The sequence below is a fragment of the Anguilla anguilla genome, chromosome 13 (genome assembly GCF_013347855.1).
Source record: "Anguilla anguilla isolate fAngAng1 chromosome 13, fAngAng1.pri, whole genome shotgun sequence".
Taxonomy (NCBI): domain Eukaryota; kingdom Metazoa; phylum Chordata; class Actinopteri; order Anguilliformes; family Anguillidae; genus Anguilla; species Anguilla anguilla.
The window spans coordinates 41,661,531-41,681,373 of NC_049213.1; the positions used below are offsets into that span (position 1 = coordinate 41,661,531).

General features: G+C 47.1%; 1 protein-coding gene across 3 annotated transcripts in view; it reads right to left on the reverse strand.

The window, feature by feature from the left end:
• The window catches only part of ece1 (endothelin converting enzyme 1), a 28,920-nt gene extending 10,483 nt beyond the window's left edge, over window positions 1–18,437 (reverse strand). Inside the window, exons 1-10 of one of the 3 annotated variants that reach the window (XM_035387949.1) lie at window positions 18,285–18,437; window positions 12,637–12,720; window positions 10,992–11,130; window positions 9,113–9,325; window positions 8,195–8,319; window positions 7,565–7,711; window positions 6,285–6,350; window positions 5,031–5,219; window positions 3,519–3,661; window positions 1,779–1,893 (exon numbers count right to left, since the gene is read on the reverse strand). In XM_035387949.1, coding sequence (XP_035243840.1) covers window positions 1,779–1,893; window positions 3,519–3,661; window positions 5,031–5,219; window positions 6,285–6,350; window positions 7,565–7,711; window positions 8,195–8,319; window positions 9,113–9,325; window positions 10,992–11,130; window positions 12,637–12,720; window positions 18,285–18,287 — 1,224 coding nt within the window. In that variant the 5' untranslated portion in view covers window positions 18,288–18,437. Of the gene's footprint in view, window positions 1–1,778; window positions 1,894–3,518; window positions 3,662–5,030; window positions 5,220–6,284; window positions 6,351–7,564; window positions 7,712–8,194; window positions 8,320–9,112; window positions 9,326–10,991; window positions 11,131–12,636; window positions 12,856–18,284 lie in introns of those variants that run through there. The other 2 variants (XM_035387948.1, XM_035387947.1) reach the window with 2 other exon arrangements.
• Window positions 18,438–19,843: the final 1,406 nt, after the last annotated feature.

Below are 19,843 nucleotides of genomic sequence, written 5' to 3' on the forward strand. Positions count from 1 at the left end.
TCCCCTCCCCACTGAACAGGCGCCCCGACCAACCAGTAGGAGTCGCTAATGCAATGATCAGTACTCATACCCTCACCGGCTTCCCACCCACAAACACTGACAATTGTGTTTATAGGAACGTCTGACCAAGCCGGAAGTACCGCTGCCGGGGATTGAACCCGGGTCTCTGCGGTGGTAGAGAACACTCTCCCCCTCCCCACCCCCTCCACTTCCTGTCTTCGGCTGAGATGTTTGGAGTAAAGACAGACGGGGCCGGCAGGGGATTGAGAGAAAGAGCTAGAGGAGAGAGGAAGTGAGAGAGAGATAGAGAGAAAAGGAGGAGGATTGAGAGGAAGAGCCAGGGGAGAGAGGAAGTGAGAGAGAGATAGAGAGAAAAGGAGGAGGATTGAGAGGAAGAGCCAGGGGAGAGAGGAAGTGAGAGAGAGATAGAGAGAAAAGGAGGAGGATTGAGAGGAAGAGCCAGGGGAGAGAGAAAGTGAGAGAGAGAGATAGAGAGAAAAGGAGGAGGATTGAGGGAAAGGGGCATTAGGGGTAGGGCACAACAGTTCACAAAAGGGGGCTTTAGATTATTGAACATTATTTAAAATAATCATGAAACAAATTAAAATTTTACATTCTTCAGGTCCATCTATGCCCTCCAAACAATGCATTTCCTTTCTGACTAATACTGGAACATTGTAATTTTATCTCTGAAGTACAGAGAAGCTGATTTCCTGAGCTGAGCCTGCATCTTAGGGGTCAGATTCTGTATTTGCCGTGTTTCCATAGCAATGACATAGCAAACCAACCCAGTACTGGCACCGGGGGGGTTCGGCGAGATTACACTCCTTTAATCTGAGCCGGGACCAATCCATACCCTGCCTTGGGCTTCTCATACATGTGCGGACACTTGCATGTGTGTGTGGATAGAGGTATGCTCGCATCAAATTTAAGACTTTGGTGCTTGCATACCAGGCAGCTAAGGGGACAGCACCAGGATACATCCAGAGGATCATCAGACCCTACACACCAGCCAGACCTCTCCGTTCTGCCACCTCTGGACGCTTGGCACCTCCCCCTCTTCATGTCTGTACTTCCCGTTCACGTCTGCTGTCTGTCCTGGCCCCTCGCTGGTGGAATGACCTTCCCGTGGCGGTCAGAACAGCAGAGAATCTGACTACCTTCAAGCGCAGACTAAAGACTCATCTCTTCAGGCTGCACCTCTCCCCACCCCTCCCTAGCCTCTAGTTTAGCTCAATGTACCTAGTTAGGCTAATCCGATCACGCTAGTTTTGTATTTGGCAGGATTGTTTTGTCTGATTCTCATTAGGCAAATGTGCTTTCAGTGCTAGTTTTGTACTTGGCAGGATTGTTTGTTTGTTTGCTGAACAGGTTACCCTACAGGGTTGGAGTCCTGATCTATCTGGTCACTTCTGGCACTACGATCTTTACTTCACTCTAGTGTGTTTTTTCTGCACCTCTGCACCTTGATCTGATGCACTTGTTGTACGTCGCTCTGGATAAGAGCGTCTGCCAAATGCCTGTAATGTAATGTACTGTATGCTCAGATCCGTGTAAATGGATGGGAAATGGACTGCATTTATATAGCGCTTTTATCCAAAGCGCTTTACAATTGATGCCTCTCATTCACCCATTCACACACACACTCACACACCAACGGTGAAAGGCTGCCATGCAAGGTACCGTGTGCTCTATGTGCATACGTGTGTGGATAGAGGTATGCTCAGATCCGTGTGCTCTATGTGGATTATTAGAGCCTCACCCCGCCTGTCTCTCACCTTCTTGGTGCCGTACATGACTTCAAAGAAGCGCTGCTCAGCATCCTGGAACCGCTGGTCAAGGATGGACACCATCTTCCGCACCACTTTCATCATCATGTAGTTGTTGAGGATGCTGTGGAAGCAGGAAGTAGCTCTACTGCACCGTCTCATACTTTTAATTTTCCCCCCCAAACTCATCATAACCCCAACCCTAACCCAACTCATAATAACCCTAACCACCACAACACATCATAATCCTAACCCTAACCCATCATAACCCTAACCCTAACCCAACCAATCATAACCCTAACCACCGCAACCCATAACTATAATCCTAACCCAACCCATCATAAACCTAATCCTAACCCAACCCATCATAACCCTAATCCTAACGCAACCCTTCATAACCCTAATCCTAACGCAACCCTTCATAACCCTAATGCTAATCCAACCCTGACCTACACCTTCACATACCATACTCCGTGAACCAGCAGGGGCGTGCCAGAGAGCAATGAAACACGGACCCCTAACCAACCAAACCCCATCATTGCACGTCCCCTGATGGTCCAGTAACACTAACCACAGAGGGGGGGGGGGGGGTGATGTAGACTTCAGGGGGTGGTGATATAGACTTCAGGGGGAGGTGATGTAGACTGCAGGGGGGGTTATGTAGACTGCAGGAGGGTTATGTAGACAGCAGGGAGGTGATGTAGACTGCAGGGAGGTGATGTAGACTGCAGGGGGGAGAGTGATGTAGACAGCAGGGAGGTGATGTAGACTGCAGGGGGGAGAGTGATGTAGACAGCAGGGAGGTGATGTAGACTGCAGGGGGGAGAGTGATGTAGACAGCAGGGAGGTGATGTAGACTGCAGGGGGGGTGATGTAGACAGCAGGGAGGTGATGTAGACTTCAGGGGGGGTGATGTAGACTGCAGTGGTGGTGATGTAGACTGCAGGGGGGAGAGTGATGTAGACAGCAGGGAGGTGATGTAGACTGCAGGGGGGGTGATGTAGACTGCAGTGGTGGTGATGTAGACTGTGGGGGGGTGATGTAGACTTCAGGGGGGGTGCTATAGACTGCAGGAGGGTTATGTAGACAGCAGGGGGGGTGATGTAGACTGCGGGGGGGGGGGTGATGTAGACAAGGGGGGGTGATTTAGACTGCAGGAGGGTTATGTAGACAGCAGGGGGGTGAGGTAGACTGCAGGGGGAGGTGATGTAGACTGCAGGGGGGGTGATGTAGACTGCAGGGGGTGGTGATGTAGACTGCAGGGGGGGTTTTGTAGACTGCAGGAGGGTGATGTAGACAGCAGGGGGGGGTGATGTAGACTGCACGAGGGGGGGGTGATGTAGACTGCAGGAGGGGAGAGTGATGTAGACAGTAGGGGGGAGAGTGATGTAGACTGCAGGGGGGGGTGATGTAGACAGAAGGGGGGGTGATTTAGACTGCAGGAGGGTTATGTAGACAGCAGGGGGGTGAGGTAGACTGCAGGGGGAGGTGATGTAGACTGCAGGGGGGGTGATGTAGACCGCAGGGGGTGGTGATGTAGACTGCAGGGGGGGTGTTGTAGACTGCAGGAGGGTTATGTAGACTTCAGGGGGGGGTGATGTAGACAGCGGGGGGGGTGATGTAGACTGCACGAGGGGGGGTGATGTAGACAGTAGGGGGGAGAGTGATGTAGACTGCAGGGGGGGTGATGTAGACTGTGGGGGGTGATGTAGACTGCAGGGGGGTTGATGTTGGAACAGCTCTCCTCACCTCTTGTCAGTGCTGCTGATGAGGTGAGATACTTTGGGCAGGTACTCCACAGCATAGACCACCACAGGCTCGGTGTCATTCAGCTCCACTGGGGCAAACACTGCCCTGAGAAACGGCATCCAGTCTACTGCAGGAGCCAGAGTCTGCAAAACACACACACACACACACGCACGCACGCACGCACACACACATGCGCGCGCAGACACACACGCACAGACAACGCACAGACACGCACAGATGCAGACACGCACACACATACACACACCCCCCACAGCCCACGCACACGTTGGGTCTCAGAAGATCTCCGCTGAACAGGGGATGCACAGCCCAACTCAATACAAGCGGTTTCATAGGAGCACATGGAGGCCAGAGTGTCACCCCACTGCCTCTCTCTAAACACTCAGCTGAGCCCTGACCCTTTCACACGCTCAATATGGCTCCTGTGAGTTCTTCATGAGGAGGGTGTGTCAGTGGTCATTGCACGCTGCCACAGATAAACCTTCTAGGAAAGATGACTAAGCGTATTCTGTGTTTTTTTCTCATTAATATTGCCGACATTCTTCACTTGTTTATCAGTTATAAGAAGCGCTGGCCTACTTATCTATGCGTTACACACTACCCAAAGTACACACGCATGTATGCACACACACACGAGCACAGACATAGGCTACATACACATGCACATACATACCTATATACTCATACACTTTGGGTTCTTTTATATGGACAGACAGACAGACAGGCAGACAGGCTGGCAGGCAGTCAGTCAGGCAGTCAGGCAGTCAGTCAGGCAGACAGGCAGACAGGCAGACAGGCAGGCAGACAAGCAGGCAGGCAGGCAGGCAGGCAGGCAGGCAGGCAGACAGGCTGGTAGGCAGTCAGGCAGACAGGCTGGCAGGCTGGCAGGCAGGCAGGCAGACAGGCAGTCAGTCAGGCAGACAGGCAGACAGGCAGACAGGCAGTCAGGCAGGCAGACAGGCAGACAGACAGGCAGACAGGCAGGCAGGCAGGCAGGCAGTCAGTCAGGCAGTCATGCAGTCAGTCAGGCAGACAGGCAGACAGGCAGACAGGCAGACAGGCAGACAGGCAGACAAGCAGGCAGGCATGCAGGCAGGCAGATAGGCAGACAGGCTGGTAGGCAGTCAGGCAGACAGACAGACAGGCAGGCAGGCAGACAGGCAGACAGGCTGGCAGGCAGGCAGGCAGACAGGCAGTCAGTCAGGCAGGCAGGCAGACAGGCAGACAGGCAGACAGGCAGACAGGCAGACAGGCAGGCAGGCAGTCAGGCAGGCAGACAGGCAGGCAGTCAGACAGACAGGCAGGCAGTCAGGCAGGCAGACAGGCAGACAGGCGGTCAGACAGACAGACAGACAGACAGGCAGTCAGGCAGACAGTCCGGTAGGCAGGCAGGCAGTCAGGCAGACAGACAGGCAGGCAGGCAGTCAGGCAGACAGACAGGCAGGCAGGCAGTCAGGCAGACAGGCAGACAGGCAGGCAGTGCATCCCCCTCACCCCCAGCTCCTTGGCCTGGATCTTGTGGTAAATGAGTTCCTCGTCCCGGCGCTCCTCTTGGGGGATGGTGATGTTAGCCAGTTCAGTCTCAAAGTCCACGATCTCCTGCATGAGTGTCCGGGACCGCTCTTCAGACCCGCCCAGCAGGACCCCCAGCTTCACCAGGAAGTCCAGATAGGCGTCCAAGTACTGCGGAGAGTAGCAAAGGAAACTCCAAGAAAGTATAAATAAAAAAGACAATATCTTATTTTGATATTTCAACATGAAAATATTTAATATTTAAAAAATACATTTTTAGATGACAGCAGCATGTATGCACACAGGAAAGTATGGTATTTAAGGTCAGGTATTAAACTTGTATTAAAGTTGATTAAAGTAGAATAATTCCATCTTTGAGCACATTTATTTCAGGAAGCCCAGCTGGGCTTCGTATCTTAGGGCATTTTCACACCTATAATTCGTTTGGTCCGGTCCGAATCAGTTGATGAGTTCGTAAACTTGGAGCCTTTTCCCCTTGGTTTGGTTCTTTGCACACAGAGAAAAATCCAAGCGAACCAAAATGCATCACTACAAAACACGTAAGAACGTTCACTCCGCTTATTGGTCAGATGTGTCTGGGGCGGGAGCAAGAAAGTAAATACAGGAAGGATGTCCTGTGTTCTGGACTAGTACATATTTCTGTGAGAGAAACATTGCCATGAAATTTAACATGGAGCAACAGCAGAGTTGGCATTTGCTCATAACCGTGGTAATTAACTGGGCAATATACCAGGCAAAACTATACCAGCAGAATGCTGAATGCACTTCGAAGAAACATCTTGAAAATGCTGTACTGCTTCACACTTTGCAAAGGAGATGTGCTGCCTTCAGACGACTGAGCAGAACAAGGGAGCTAATGTAATAAAATATAATAAAACGGCTACAGAAGCCGTTTAGCTCAAACTTGCGGGGTACACTTGGTAGTTGGGTTGGATCAAGGTCGGATCACGTTCCCACCACAAACAAACCGCTCCAGAGTTCGTTTGGGACCGGACTGAGACCACCTCCTCTCAAGGGTCTCGGTGCGGTTGTTTTGGTCCACGCCCGAGTGCGATTACTGTGTTCACACCTGCCCAAACGAATCGCACCAGAGTCCGATTTAACCAGGCTAAAAAGCGCAGGTGTGAAAACACCCTTAATCACATTACCCTGTTATCTGTAAAGCTATGACCATCGAACCCTAAACCCTCACCCAGAGGCCAACCTTAAACTGACCTTCTGATTGGCCGTTTTGTTGAGGTAGTAGTCCCGGGAGGGCAGGCCCAGTCCTGATTGGTCAACCTGTCAGAGGGCAGAGCATCATATTAGCCAATGAAAACACTGCATTCTAGGTCTGACCCACCCACCTGCATCTGTAAGCTGCAGTCCAGCAAGCACAGTTTTCCCTTCACACTTTGAGTTAAATTAGTTACTGACTGACTCACTGTACGTTACTGACTGACTCACTGCATCACTGCAAGTTACTGACTGACTCACTGCAAGTTACTGACTGGCTCACTGTAAATTACTGACTGGCTCACTGTAAATTACTGACTGACTCACTGCAAGTTACTGACTGACTCACTGCAAATTACTGACTGACTCACTGCAAGTTACTGACTGACTTACTGACTGACTCACTGCAAGTTACTGACTGGCTCAATGTAAATTATTGACTGACTCAATGCTAGTTACTGACTGGCTCACCGTAAATTACTGACTGACTCACTGCAAGTTACTGATTGAGTCACTGCAAGTTACTGGCTGACTGACTCACTGCAAGTTACTGACTGACTTACTGACTGACTCACTGCTAATTACTGACTGACTCACTGCAAGTTACCGACTGACTCACTGCAAGTTACCGACTGACTCACTGCAAGTTACTGACTGAGTCACTGTATCACTACAAGTTACTGACTGAGTCACTGCAAGTTACAGACTGAATCACTGTATCACTGTAAATTTCTGACTGGCTCACTGTAAGTTACTGACTGACTCAATGCAAGTTACTGACTGAATCACTGTATCACTGTAAGTTACTCACTGACTCCCTGTAAGTTACTGACTGAGTCACTGTAAGTTACCAACTGACTCACTGGAAGTTACTGATTGACTCGCAGTAAGTTACTGACTGAGTCACAGTAAGTTACTGACTGACGCACTGCAGTCCTGTGGCCCTCAGCCCTGTAGATACTGTTGACCATAGAAAAGGTACAACTGGTGTATTCTGCATGTAGGTACACACGCAAACAAAAACACGTGTACACCTGCACGCCCGTTCCACACTGATGCACATATGTGCAGGCAAACACACACATGCACACACACACACGCACACACATACACATACACATACAGATGCACACGCACACGCACGCACGCACGCACATACACATACAGATGCACACGCACATGCCCACGCAGGCATACACACACACACACACACACACCTCATGTCACAGAAGGTAAAGCTCAGATGGGCGAAGAGGAGCCAGGCAGCCAGACGAGCTCACCTGGATGATGTTACTGTTGGAGCTCTTGGAGTCGGTGCTGACAAACACGGTGAAAAAGGGAGAGGTGCGGTAATTGGCTGAAACCACACGCAGAACCTCCTGGAAATTGGATTTGTTCCAGGCTTCTGTCAGAGCCCAGCCTCCTGTCTAAAACACAAACCCACAGATTAGCATAGACTATAAACAGAGAACACACACACGCATGCACGCACGCATGCATACACACATGCACACACACACAGGCACATACACGCACACACACACCACACGCACGCACGCATGCATAAACACACATACGCACACACAGGCACATACACGCACACACACACACCACACGTACGCATGCATGCATACACACACACATACACACAGGCACATACACGCACACACACCACACGCACGCATGCATGCATACACACACATACGCACATACACACCACACGCACGCATGCATGCATACACACACACATGCGCACATACACAGGCACATACCCGAACACACACACACACACGCACGCACATACACACACGTGCGTGCACACACACGCACGCACATACACACGCACGCACATACACGCACATACACGCACACGCACGCACACGCATGCACACGCACGCGCACACACTCACCCGATTGATGAGCTCCTGTAGTGGCTGTGCCCCCAGATCTTGTATTTTGGACTCGTTCATGCAGGACTGATAGTACCACTGGGCCTTCCTCTCCGCAAGGCTCAGACCCGCCATGGAGATGTTCTCTGGTAAAGGTGTGCACAGACCAGACTTCACACAGTGCACACTTACTGCACACACTCACTGCACTCACTCACTGGGCAAGCTCACTGCACTCACTCACTGCGCACGCTCACTGGTCAATCTCACTGCACTCACTCACTGCGCTCACTCACTGGGCAAGCTCACTGCACTCACTCACTGCGCACACTCACTGCGCATGCTCACTGCACACACTCACTGCACTCACTCACTGGAAGTCTGGCTTCTGTGAACTTACTACCACAATGTACAGTTTACAGTTTATTATTGCTGTCCCTGTTCTTCTTGTGACTCATTTTATTGTATCATGCAATACCTGTCTTGCAAGCCCTGTCTGCCAAATAAATAACAGGAGCAAATAACACAAGCAGCTGGTTTTCTTTAATAAGCACAGCAGGTGATGAGTTGAAGGAGTATCACTCAAGAAAAAAAAAAAAGATTGTGTTTGTAGGTCATAACTGCAAGAAAGAGGTAATATCACATAGTAATACTCCACAGTAAATTGGTTCACCATTGCTTGAACATGGTTCACCATTACTTTCACCAATAAATTATGCAAGCACATTGCTACTTATGGTAAATGTTATGCAGTATGTGCAGGCATCTGTACAATCAATTACTGGTGCATAATTACAACTGAACTATCTCAGAATTTGATGACAACTGAAAATCTGAGAGCCAAGTTTTTCCTCAGGGACCATACATTACGGAGTGAGTCCATCACATGCTGCAGTGTGTAGAAACTACATATCCCATCATGCCCCCAGAGGCACTCACCCAGCTTCTGTTTCATGACGGCCATGTTGCGCTCCCACAGGTTGCTGAAGGGACCCCAGCGCGACTTGCCCTCAGGTAGGGGGTTGTTCTTCACCCAGCCCCCACAGGCAAAGTTGTAAAAATCATGACAGGGGTCCACGCTGGGGTCCAGCGCTCCCAGCACAGTGCTGGCCACCTTCACACACGACTCAGACAGACAAAGGCCTGGGTGAGCTGTAAACAGAGCAGGATCAACACTCCTGTAACACACCTGTGTCTGCACACAGAGCAGGGTCTGCACACAGAGCAGGCCCAACACTCCTGTAACACACCTGGGTCTGCACACAGAGCAGGCCCAACACTCCTGTAGCACACCTGGGTCTGTACGCATAGAAACCAGGAAAATGGCTGGCATGGACACCTGTAATATTCTGTGCGAGTGCCCAGCATGTCTTAGTGAATACTTACTTAGAAGACAGTATTTTTACACTCGTTGATTCCTTCACTGAAAAAAAACATTTGATTAAGCCTATTTTAACTTTGTACTCATCTTAAAGGGGCAATTCACCCAAAAATAAACAAAAGCTATGCTTTCACTTGCCCAGAGTGCAGTGCATTCATCCAGAGTTTGGCTGAGATGCAATGGGTTATCCCCTGCAGCTTGCCCTGATACAACAGACATCAAAGGTACTGCTATTCCTGTCACTCAAACCGCTAAAAATGTACATTTTAAAAACTCATTCAGGTGCATGGACGCACACATGCACACTTGCATGCTGCAGTTTCAATCTGCCTGGTAAGGTTTATATGTTGTAAAATGTTGTACCACAGGTGCAGAATTAAAATCATGGATGGATTTCCTGGTTAAAAAGCTCCCATTGGCTGTGACAACCAAAGACATGACCCTGAGCCTCATTAGCTGTTAACTGGGCTTAGCTTCCTGTTTGACCCTGCGCTTAGCTTCCTGTTTGACCCAGCAGGGCCTGAATGTGCAGCACGCATTTCTGTCCACTAAAATACGTGCTTTTTGGTAAAATACAGTTTTGTCCAAGATTCAAAGATTTTATTACAGAAGGTATTGAAGTTATGTTTGCACATTTGCTATGCATGTCCATGCATGCATGTTTGTTCTGGATGAAGAAAAAACATTAATTAATTCCTCTCAAGTTTTTTTTGTTTTTTTACAGATTATAAAAGAATAAAACATCTGTACACATTAGGAAGGACTGGGTTCAGGGTTTAAGTTAATTTTAGGTTTGATATTGTGTACAATTGAAGTGTAAAGGTTATGTTTGGACAGCGAGTGCAGGAAGAATGGGTCTACAGTGAGATTCATTGTAAGACTGGCTGAGAATAAAATTATACTGCAAAGGTGTGCAACAGACTCCTAATCTCTAATGATACAGGAGCAGGGGAAAACAGATCTGTGCATGGAAAGGGCAAGCAAACAGCTTGACTAAAGCTCGCTTTTTAAACACTGCAGTGTCATGTGTGAGTAGATGGGTGGTTGAATAGAAGGAAGTGGTTTTCAGTTTCCCCTTTAAAATACAAGGAAATGAATCTTTAGCATGGAAAAGGACAAAAGGTGCATTCCCCTGGACAGCAGTCAGTGCCACCTCAGACTGTGTGGAATTTAATCCTGTACATCTAAGCACAGAGGCATGTGCCCTTAAGTTATGATACCTTAATTGTTTTCCAATTTCCATAACATGATGAGATCAGCAGTTTCAGGGGGGAAAACACATTAAAAATAAATAAATAAGAAGTAGCTTGCACTCAAACTGGTTTTAAAAGCCATTTTATTAAATGTCTTATGGATGACTTCATGTATAAATTCATTAAGATGATGAAAGTGATGGAGCCATTTCTGATGAGAGACAGAGGGAGAGACATCACTGACCTGCTTTATAGTAGAGCCCCAGTGTGAGGACACACACGAATAGAGAGAAGGACAGCACACACACCAGGGCCAGCAGCTTCCTCTCCAGGTGTGTTCTATGAGCCCAGCACCTGGGGCCACGCCCACGCCGCACAGACACCTTCAGAAGAGGGAAGGTAAACAGCAGCAGCACAGCACAGGTGAGTCCGCATTACAGTCAGCTCACACTCCCTGATGTGCTCAATGCAAATAAAGGGCTGCTTTATCCAGCCTGTAGAGGTTATCAAATATTATGCCAGCTGTTATATTTGAATGAGCAAACACAATTTCCCTTTCTTTGTGAACACACAAAAGCATGTTTGTAAAAAAAACTCATCCACCAGCCTCAATATAGCTGAGCTGTAGAAACGTATTTTATTGGACACTAATACCTGACTTTTTGGTCATTCCCATTCACAAGTTCAATTCCCCGGTAGGACACTGTTGTTGTACCGTTGAGCAAGGTACCAAACCTGCATTGCTTTAGTATATATCCAGCAGTAGAAATGTATGCAATGGCAACGCTATGTAAACAGCTGTGTAAGTGGCTCTGGATAAGTAATGTAATGTAACTGAGAGCAGACTGCTGGGAAATGGGGAAAGACTGGTTTGCAGTCAGTCTGCTTAACAGCAGGTTTCCCCTCTGAAACAGGGGAAGCAGGTACGTGTGTGACAGGCTTACAAGCAGCAACACCTGCCTTCATTATGCTGCTGAGACAACAGGAACCATGGAGACCAGATGTGGCTTCCTAAGGTCAGTTAGCAAACTGTGTCTCTATCTCCTGTTACAGAAAGTTCACTTTCTGGAGTTAAACATGAAAGTTAACTTCCAGGGGTTTTGATATTAAATCATCTTTAGAGTAAGTTTTTTGGCCCAGACCATTATGAGCAAATGAATAATATTTTTTTTACATATTTGCAGAAGTTCCTAATGAGTGGCCAGCATTATAATGGCTGGTGTAGGGCCATCTGGGGGGTTATGCCTGAAGCCCTCAAGCTGGCTGGGCACTCCAGGGCAACGTGTTCCACTCCCAGGCCAAGCCCCAGAAACATACTTCAGAGCAACGTTGTGAAACTGTTAGGTGAATGTTTAGAGAATGTTAGGTGTATTTCATACACAGGCCCCAGCATCACACTTAAAATGAGAATACTCAGGCCAGCTGTTTTGTGTGAAACCTAATATTCTGTTCTTACAGGGAAGATTTAAGCAACCATAGCCATGTAGACAGTCCTTGGAAAATGTTCTATTTTTACTGATTCTATCAAGTAAAAAGAATAAATCCTTTCTGATTCCAAGAATCCCTGGCTGAAGCGTCGCTAAGAGGCCTCTCTTATCGCCCTGAGAACAAACAGCCGACTAAACAATGAAGCCCTTTTAAACGGACAGTAAAAACACAGCAGCACTACAGAACATACAGGGCCTGAACACAGAGCACATGGTGATGGAGGGAAAGGGTTCACAGCCATAAAGGGGCTGTGTTTCATCTGTACTGCGTGCAACAGGAACATGGCTGGGATGCTGTTATTGCACGACCAGCTGGAACTAACCTACCGCTTTGGGGTAACCAACCCCCCTAAACATGTGAGACGTTATGAATGCACAGAAAGACAGTGAGGAGATGGCTACCTGCATGCTGGTTGGGTAGATCTCATCCACAGTGGAGCCCATCAGCTCATCCTCGTCCAGGGTGGCTCGCTTGTAGGAGGACATCTGAAAGGTCAAGTGCAGAAAAGATTCCCTGAGCGCCTCCATGCCCAAAATCACAGAGCGTCCCGTGAGCTTGGGCGTCCCGTGAGCTCAGGCGTCCCACTCAGTAAAGCTCCAGAGGTCCAGTCTCAGTCGGACCTCCACCAACCAAAAAAAAAAAGAAAAAAAAGAACAATAAAATGAATAAATAGTAAAAGTATGTTTGAACTGTTCTTAGCTTAATGCCCCTAAACTTCTGCTGCAGCCATAAGTTCTCCCCACACCCTCAGTGTCTCGGGCAGAGTAGGCACGACCTCAGAAACAAGTATCAAGATTTCAAAAAAAATTTTTAATAAAAAAACTTCCTGTGAATACAGGCTGTAGCTGTGCCCAGGAAACCCAACCCTGAGCCGCACAACTTCTTCCACAGAGACGAGAAACAGGAAAGAAAAATGACCTGATCAATTTACATGTCTGTGTGTGAGTGTGAGGGAGAGAGAAACAGAGAGAGAGACAAAGAGAGAGAGAGAGTGCGAGAGAGAGATAGAGAGAGAGAGAGAGAGCGACAGAGACAGAGAGAGAGAGAGAGAGAGAGAGAGAGAATGCGTTTGACTGTCAATATGTGCATTCCACTCACATTTGGGAGGTGACTTTACAGAGTTAGACCCACCCATTCTCTCCCCTATTCTTCAGACATTCCAGGCTTCCCTATGTCAGGTCACTCCCCTTGTACACTCCCACTGGTTGTCTAGGTTACAGTCACCAGAGAAGGGCGGAAGCAAGATCTGCCACACTTTTCAGAGAGTATGTTTTCTCCCACTGTAGAAACTCAAAACTATCAGCAACAACACTAATAATTGTATATGAATGCTCTGCCCCCCTAATAACAAGTTTCTGCCCCTTATTCTTTAGTTGAGGCATCTTCCTGTTCTTCTCATGCGTAGTTTTATCCACAGACCCTTTGCTGCAAACTCACATCTCCAGACTTTGAAGAGGGAACATCTGAAAGTGAAAGTAGCTGTCGGTTCTTAGCTTCTATAGTCCAGCAGCGGTACAGCCACTGCCCCATACCCAGCCGAGTGGTACAGCCACTGCCCCATACGCAGCCGAGCGGTACAGCCACTGCAGTACAGCCACTGCCCCATACACAGCCGAGCGGTACAGCCACTGCCCCATACGCAGCCGAGCGGTACAGCCACTGCCCCATACGCACCCGAGCGGTACAGCCACTGCAGTACAGTCACTGCCCCATACGCAGCCGAGCGGTACAGCCACTGCAGTACAGCCACTGCCCCATACACAGCCGAGCGGTACAGCCACTGCCCCATACGCAGCCGAGCGGTACAGCCACTGCCCCATACGCACCCGAGCGGTACAGCCACTGCCCCATATGCAGCCGAGCGGTACAGCCACTGCCCCATACGCAGCCGAGCGTTAGAGCCACTGCCCCATACCCAGCCGAGCGGTACAGCCACTGCAGTACAGCCACTGCCCCATACGCAGCCGAGCGGTACAGCCACTGCAGTACAGCCACTGCCCCATACGCAGCCGAGCGGTACAGCCACTGCAGTACAGCCACTGCCCCATATGCAGCCGAGCGGTACAGCCACTGCAGTACAGCCACTGCCCCATACGCAGCCGAGCGGTACAGCCACTGCAGTACAGCCTCTGCCCCATACGCAGCCGAGCGGTAGAGCCACTGCCCCATACGCAGCCAAGCGGTACAGCCACTGCCCCATACGCAGCCGAGCGGTACAGCCACTGCCCCATACGCAGCCGAGCGGTAGAGCCACTGCCCCATACGCAGCCGAACGGTACAGCCACTGCAGTACAGCCACTGCCCCATACACAGCCGAGCGGTACAGCCACTGCAGTACAGCCATTGCCCCATACGCAGCCGAGCGGTACAGCCACTGCAGTACAGCCGCTGCCCCATACGCAGCCGAGCGGTACAGCCACTGCCCCATACGCTACAGTCAGGTAGGATGCCCTGCTAATCAAACCCTCCCTTCCTTTGTAATCCTAAAGTCTGTGTATCAGAGCTGGCATGGTCAGAATTCAGTTCATCACCAGAACCCAGACAAGGACATGCTTATTCTGGCACACTATGTGGTTGGCCAAACCCATCAAGTTCCACAAAGTTTTTACACAGTTATCATGCAATAATCATGGTGATAATGATAGGGGAATGAGTAGATGTGTGTCCATGATTTTCTTAAGACACAGACTGAGATCCCAATGCCTTGGCCAGTGTTGCAGAAGCAGTGATGAAGGGTACTGTGTGGTGGGACTGCATAGGTAGACCTGGGTCAGGGCCTCAGTTCTTCAGTACATTCACAAGGCTGTTTACTCTGTAGCTCAGTCACTTCATCTCAGATAAAGAGCGCTGTCAATCATAAAATACCACAAACAGGAGAGGGACTGAATCCTCGCTCTTTACTGCTTGTTCAAAGATTTTTCACCCTAAATTCTGCGTATTTCTAAACTCTGTTTATCTGTCTGGCACAAATCAGCTAGACTCTGCTTAGCTATGGCAAAAATCACCTACAACCTGCTTAGCTGTGGCATAAATCAGCTAAACTCTGCTTAGCTGTGGCATAAATCAGCTAAACTCTGCTTAGCTGTGGCATAAATCAGCTAAACTCTGCTTTGCTGTGGCATAAATCAGCTAAACTCTGCTTTGCTGTGGCATAAATCAGCTAAACTCTGCTTTGCTGTGGCATAAATCAGCTAAACTCTGCTTTGCTGTGGCATAAATCAGCTAAACTCTGCTTAGCTGTGGAATAAATCAGCTAAACTCTGCTTAGCTGTGGCATAAATCAGCTAAACTCTGCTTAGCTGTGGCATAAATCAGCTAAACTCTGCTTTGCTGTGGCATAAATCAGCTAAACTCTGCTTTGCTGTGGCATAAATCAGCTAAACTCTGCTTAGCTGTGGAATAAATCAGCTAAACTCTGCTTAGCTGTGGCATAAATCAGCTAAACTCTGCTTAACTGTGGAGAAACAGTTCAGCAGCACATCAGCTCAGCCATCGCCTGTGGCAGGAATTCTGGCCCCAGCCTAATCCCTCCTCTTAACGTTTTGTCCCCAGATCTTTTGACATGACACCTTCATGTTAGGTTTTTTACCCAAACAGTCAGTAAATCCATAAATCTGAGCTCAAGGCAGTTCTGAACCAGGATACTACACTGTGGCCTCAGTTTCCTCCCATGCATACTAGCCTGGCTAACCTAGCACAGCACAAATGTCTTTCCATGACATTTCCCACAAGCACCGCCGTAATGAAAGGCATGGGCCTGAACGATGATGACTTAAAGTAAGCAGTGTGTAATTACAGAGCTGACTGCAGTCTGCCTGCAGTCTATGATCCCATAACTCCCTGTGTGAGCAGCAGGCATCAGCACAGCAGTGTGCAGAACAGGGCTTTCGCTGGAGCTGTGGGTTTCAATCCTGGAACTGCTGATGCACTCCTTCTCCAGACCCAAACCTCTATCCTCTGCAAGAAGGCAGTTAAAATATAACAACACCACTAACACCTCCTTAGTGCCCTGCAAAAACAACTTCAAGGCCTCAGTGGTCACCCTGAAAAAATGGCCACTACTTCAGCTTAACGAAGATCTAAACATAAATATCTAATCTGAACTTCAGGTTGGCTTACCTTTTTAAGAAAAACTCTGACATTCTGAGGTTGGGGACAGGGGTTGTTCCTTCCACCAATCACAGACCAAGCAAAAGGCTGAACCTGCTCGATTTATAGATGCGCAATCCTGGGTGTTAATTTATACTAGAACATACCCATGTGCTCACTGGCTTATACTAGAACATACCTATGTGCACATTGGTTTATACTAGAACATACGCATGTGCTCACTGGCTTATACTAGAACATACCTATGTGCACATTGGTTTACACTAGAACATACGCATGTGCTCATTAGTGGAATGTTCCGACTGAAGAGGCAATCTCACTGCCCACCAAAAAGTTTTGCAATCCTGACGTCACTGCATCCACAGTGACGCACCCCCGCTCCCACCATTTCCTTCCTAGAAAACACCCCGAGACTAAGACAGCTAACCCTTTTACTGAAAACAGTTCCCAAAGGTGTCCCTCCTTTCTGATTATGAACAAGCCTGCTACAAGGAAACACTCACTATGATGTAATTGTTCTGCTTCTGCATATTTCACCCTTAGCTTTAGGCGGCCCCAAATGGTTTATTTTCAGTGGCAATTCAGTGCTGTGGTCCGTGCATTCCAACCAAACCGGGGGGGGGGGGGGGGGGGGGGGGGTTAGACATTGCAGATCATCTATTAATGGGTTACCAATTAAGTGATATTGCAGTCTAATTATACGATTTTTAATTCCAAATGATTAATAATTTAGTAAATATCCAGGAAAGTTAATAAGACTACAGTAATTAAATATGTTACATTTTAGCAAGAATCTGGCTATAGTTCAATTTCATTGTAGCATGCTCAGGAAACGAAACTTCACTCAAGATTATATTCTGAAAGAGTGTACTTCCTCGAGGAAGCATATGCACATGTACGGATGTGTCTGACATTTGGTAGAGAATTTAATTAGTGATTAGTGTTCTGCACCATCCCAAAACAATTACGTTTACAACAGACAGGTAGTTCGGTGGAACACCTTGGCTACAAGTGTCGGTCACATTGTTTACTCCAGCCTTTCGCTCCCTCGGCTCACGTTAGGTAATAAGTAACCACAATACTAACAGCGGCCCACCGGCGCGGAATTAAAAACCTTACTCGGATAACCCTGCCCGATCACAGAACCGATGTTTTAAGAAACTGGTTAATATGTCGAACAAAAACTGTAATAAAGGTAAACCTAGAGAAACCACAAAAAACTCTCCTCTTCTATACTGTTCCACGCGTCTCACGAAAGACTATGGCAGGCAGCGTATACAAGGGCTTCCGTATTATTTATGGAAAAGAGACAGGCTACTTTCATCCGTAGGCTACTCGACACTACTGCGAAATCTCACCCATAGTGCCAAGTGATAAAACCTACAGAGGAAGTAGAACATCCTTCAATGATACATATAGTATTAAAGGCAGGTTTTCTTGACACAACTACATCGGAAGCTTGAAGTTAAAATAAACAGTTTAGACAAGAAAACGCGGCGAAGCTCTTCGTGTTCGTAACGAACTCATATGTACTATACTAAAAACCGACCAAACAGCATTGTTTACAGCCCCGCAAGACAGCTGTCCAGCAATTTCGGCATATACACATGTTACAGATACAACTAATTATATTTGTTTATGGAAACGGAAAAAAATCGAATGTATCATGTATAATCTATTTTATGTCTTATTCATTTTACAGGGATCTGCTGGCGAGCATCGGATCGTAGAGTGTCAGCTTGCACGCCGCTTTCTCCCATTGAGTTGTAGCAACGTGATACGAGACCTTGATGTTACCCATGTTTACAGCAAAATGAATACTCCGACAAACAGCACACTGGCGTCCAGATAACAGTGGATGTTCGATAAGCTAGTAATACACTCACGACACTGATCATTATACAATGCAAGTCAAAACAAGAGCAATAAAATGTCTCACCATTGTTCACGACTTGTAGGCTACTTCTCTTAAGGCACCTTTTCACCCCAGCCTACTTCAGCCTCGCGCGGAACTCACAAATACACTATTTTTAAAGGGACAGGCTCCTGTCGAGCGTACTTACTGCGGAAAACATTGCTACAGAGTTCTACCAATTGGATTGTCGTGTGGATTATTATAGTAACAGAGTTGCACCAATAGCCAGGAAAACGATGGACAGTCATTGAATGACTACGACCAATGAACTACTAGAAGTGGGCGGCACGTAATTTTTCCAAAATTTTCTTTAGCATAATTATGTGATAGAAGATCTTCAGTTCGAATCCGACCCGGCCTTTCTGTGTAGAGTTCGCATGTTCTCCCCTTGTCCACGTGGGTTTCCTCCCACAGTCCAAAGACATGCAGGTTGGATAAGTGGAGACTCATTGCCCATAGGTGTGAGTGACTGGTGAGTGAATGGTGTGCGAGTGAATGGTGTGCGTGCCCTGCGATTGATTACCGGTCTGTCCAGGGTGTATTCCTGCCTCTCGCCCAATATAGTTATTCGCTGAGGCACCGAATTTTGAAAACCTACTTTTCTAAATGACTTTTTCACGTTCATACAAAACATTGAAATTTAAATGTTCAGAGAAAGAAAACAGAGTTGTTGCCATTTTACAGTTCATTGTTCAAAATATTGATAAAATACATAAAAACAGAAATGGTTATACATCATTGGTAATAATAAAGCATGGGTAAATGTGCCTATATTATTACACATTTAAGGAATAATGCCCTTTATTTTCCAAACCATTGAAATTATATACCTAGTTATGACTTCAATTACATTTTTATTATGCGCTCACCCATATATTCGGGTGGGAAATATTTCAAGAAAAAACATTTTCAATCACCAAGTTTTGCCATGAATTTAAAAATGAAGCTCCTTAGTATTTACAAGAACATTGAATCATGTCTATTGAGCAGAAGTATAACTTATATTTTAAGCAGAGATGCTAAATGAAATATGCACAGTGTTTTACTAAAGTTAACTTCTGAGAAATATTACTATGTAAACATTAAAAGGGATGCTAACATACAATACTTTTGATATATGAAATAAAATACCTTCAGAGTATGTCTAAAGGTTGGGACAACTCCAGGTGAATTGAGATGCCACCAAATCACGCCTGCACCATACCTATACAGAAACGAGAGTATGGCACTTTTCAGGGTTCCCTACAGAAATAACAACAATGACCACAGACTCCCATCCTTTCACAACATTAACTTATAATAATAATAATAATAATAATAATAATAATAATAATAATAATAATAATAATAATAATGAATTTTATTCAGACAATTATTCAAACATAGTGTTGTCATTACAAAAATAATTTTAGGTGCAATGCATCTGAATGGATTATTTCCACTATAAATGGTTGCTATTTGATACTTTCATGTGACACATAAACTTTAAATGACCAAATTCACTTTGGATAACAAGATTAAAAAACACAGGGCCAAGATACTTGAAATAAATTAGGAAACATTGGGTAGCATTCCATTGTATT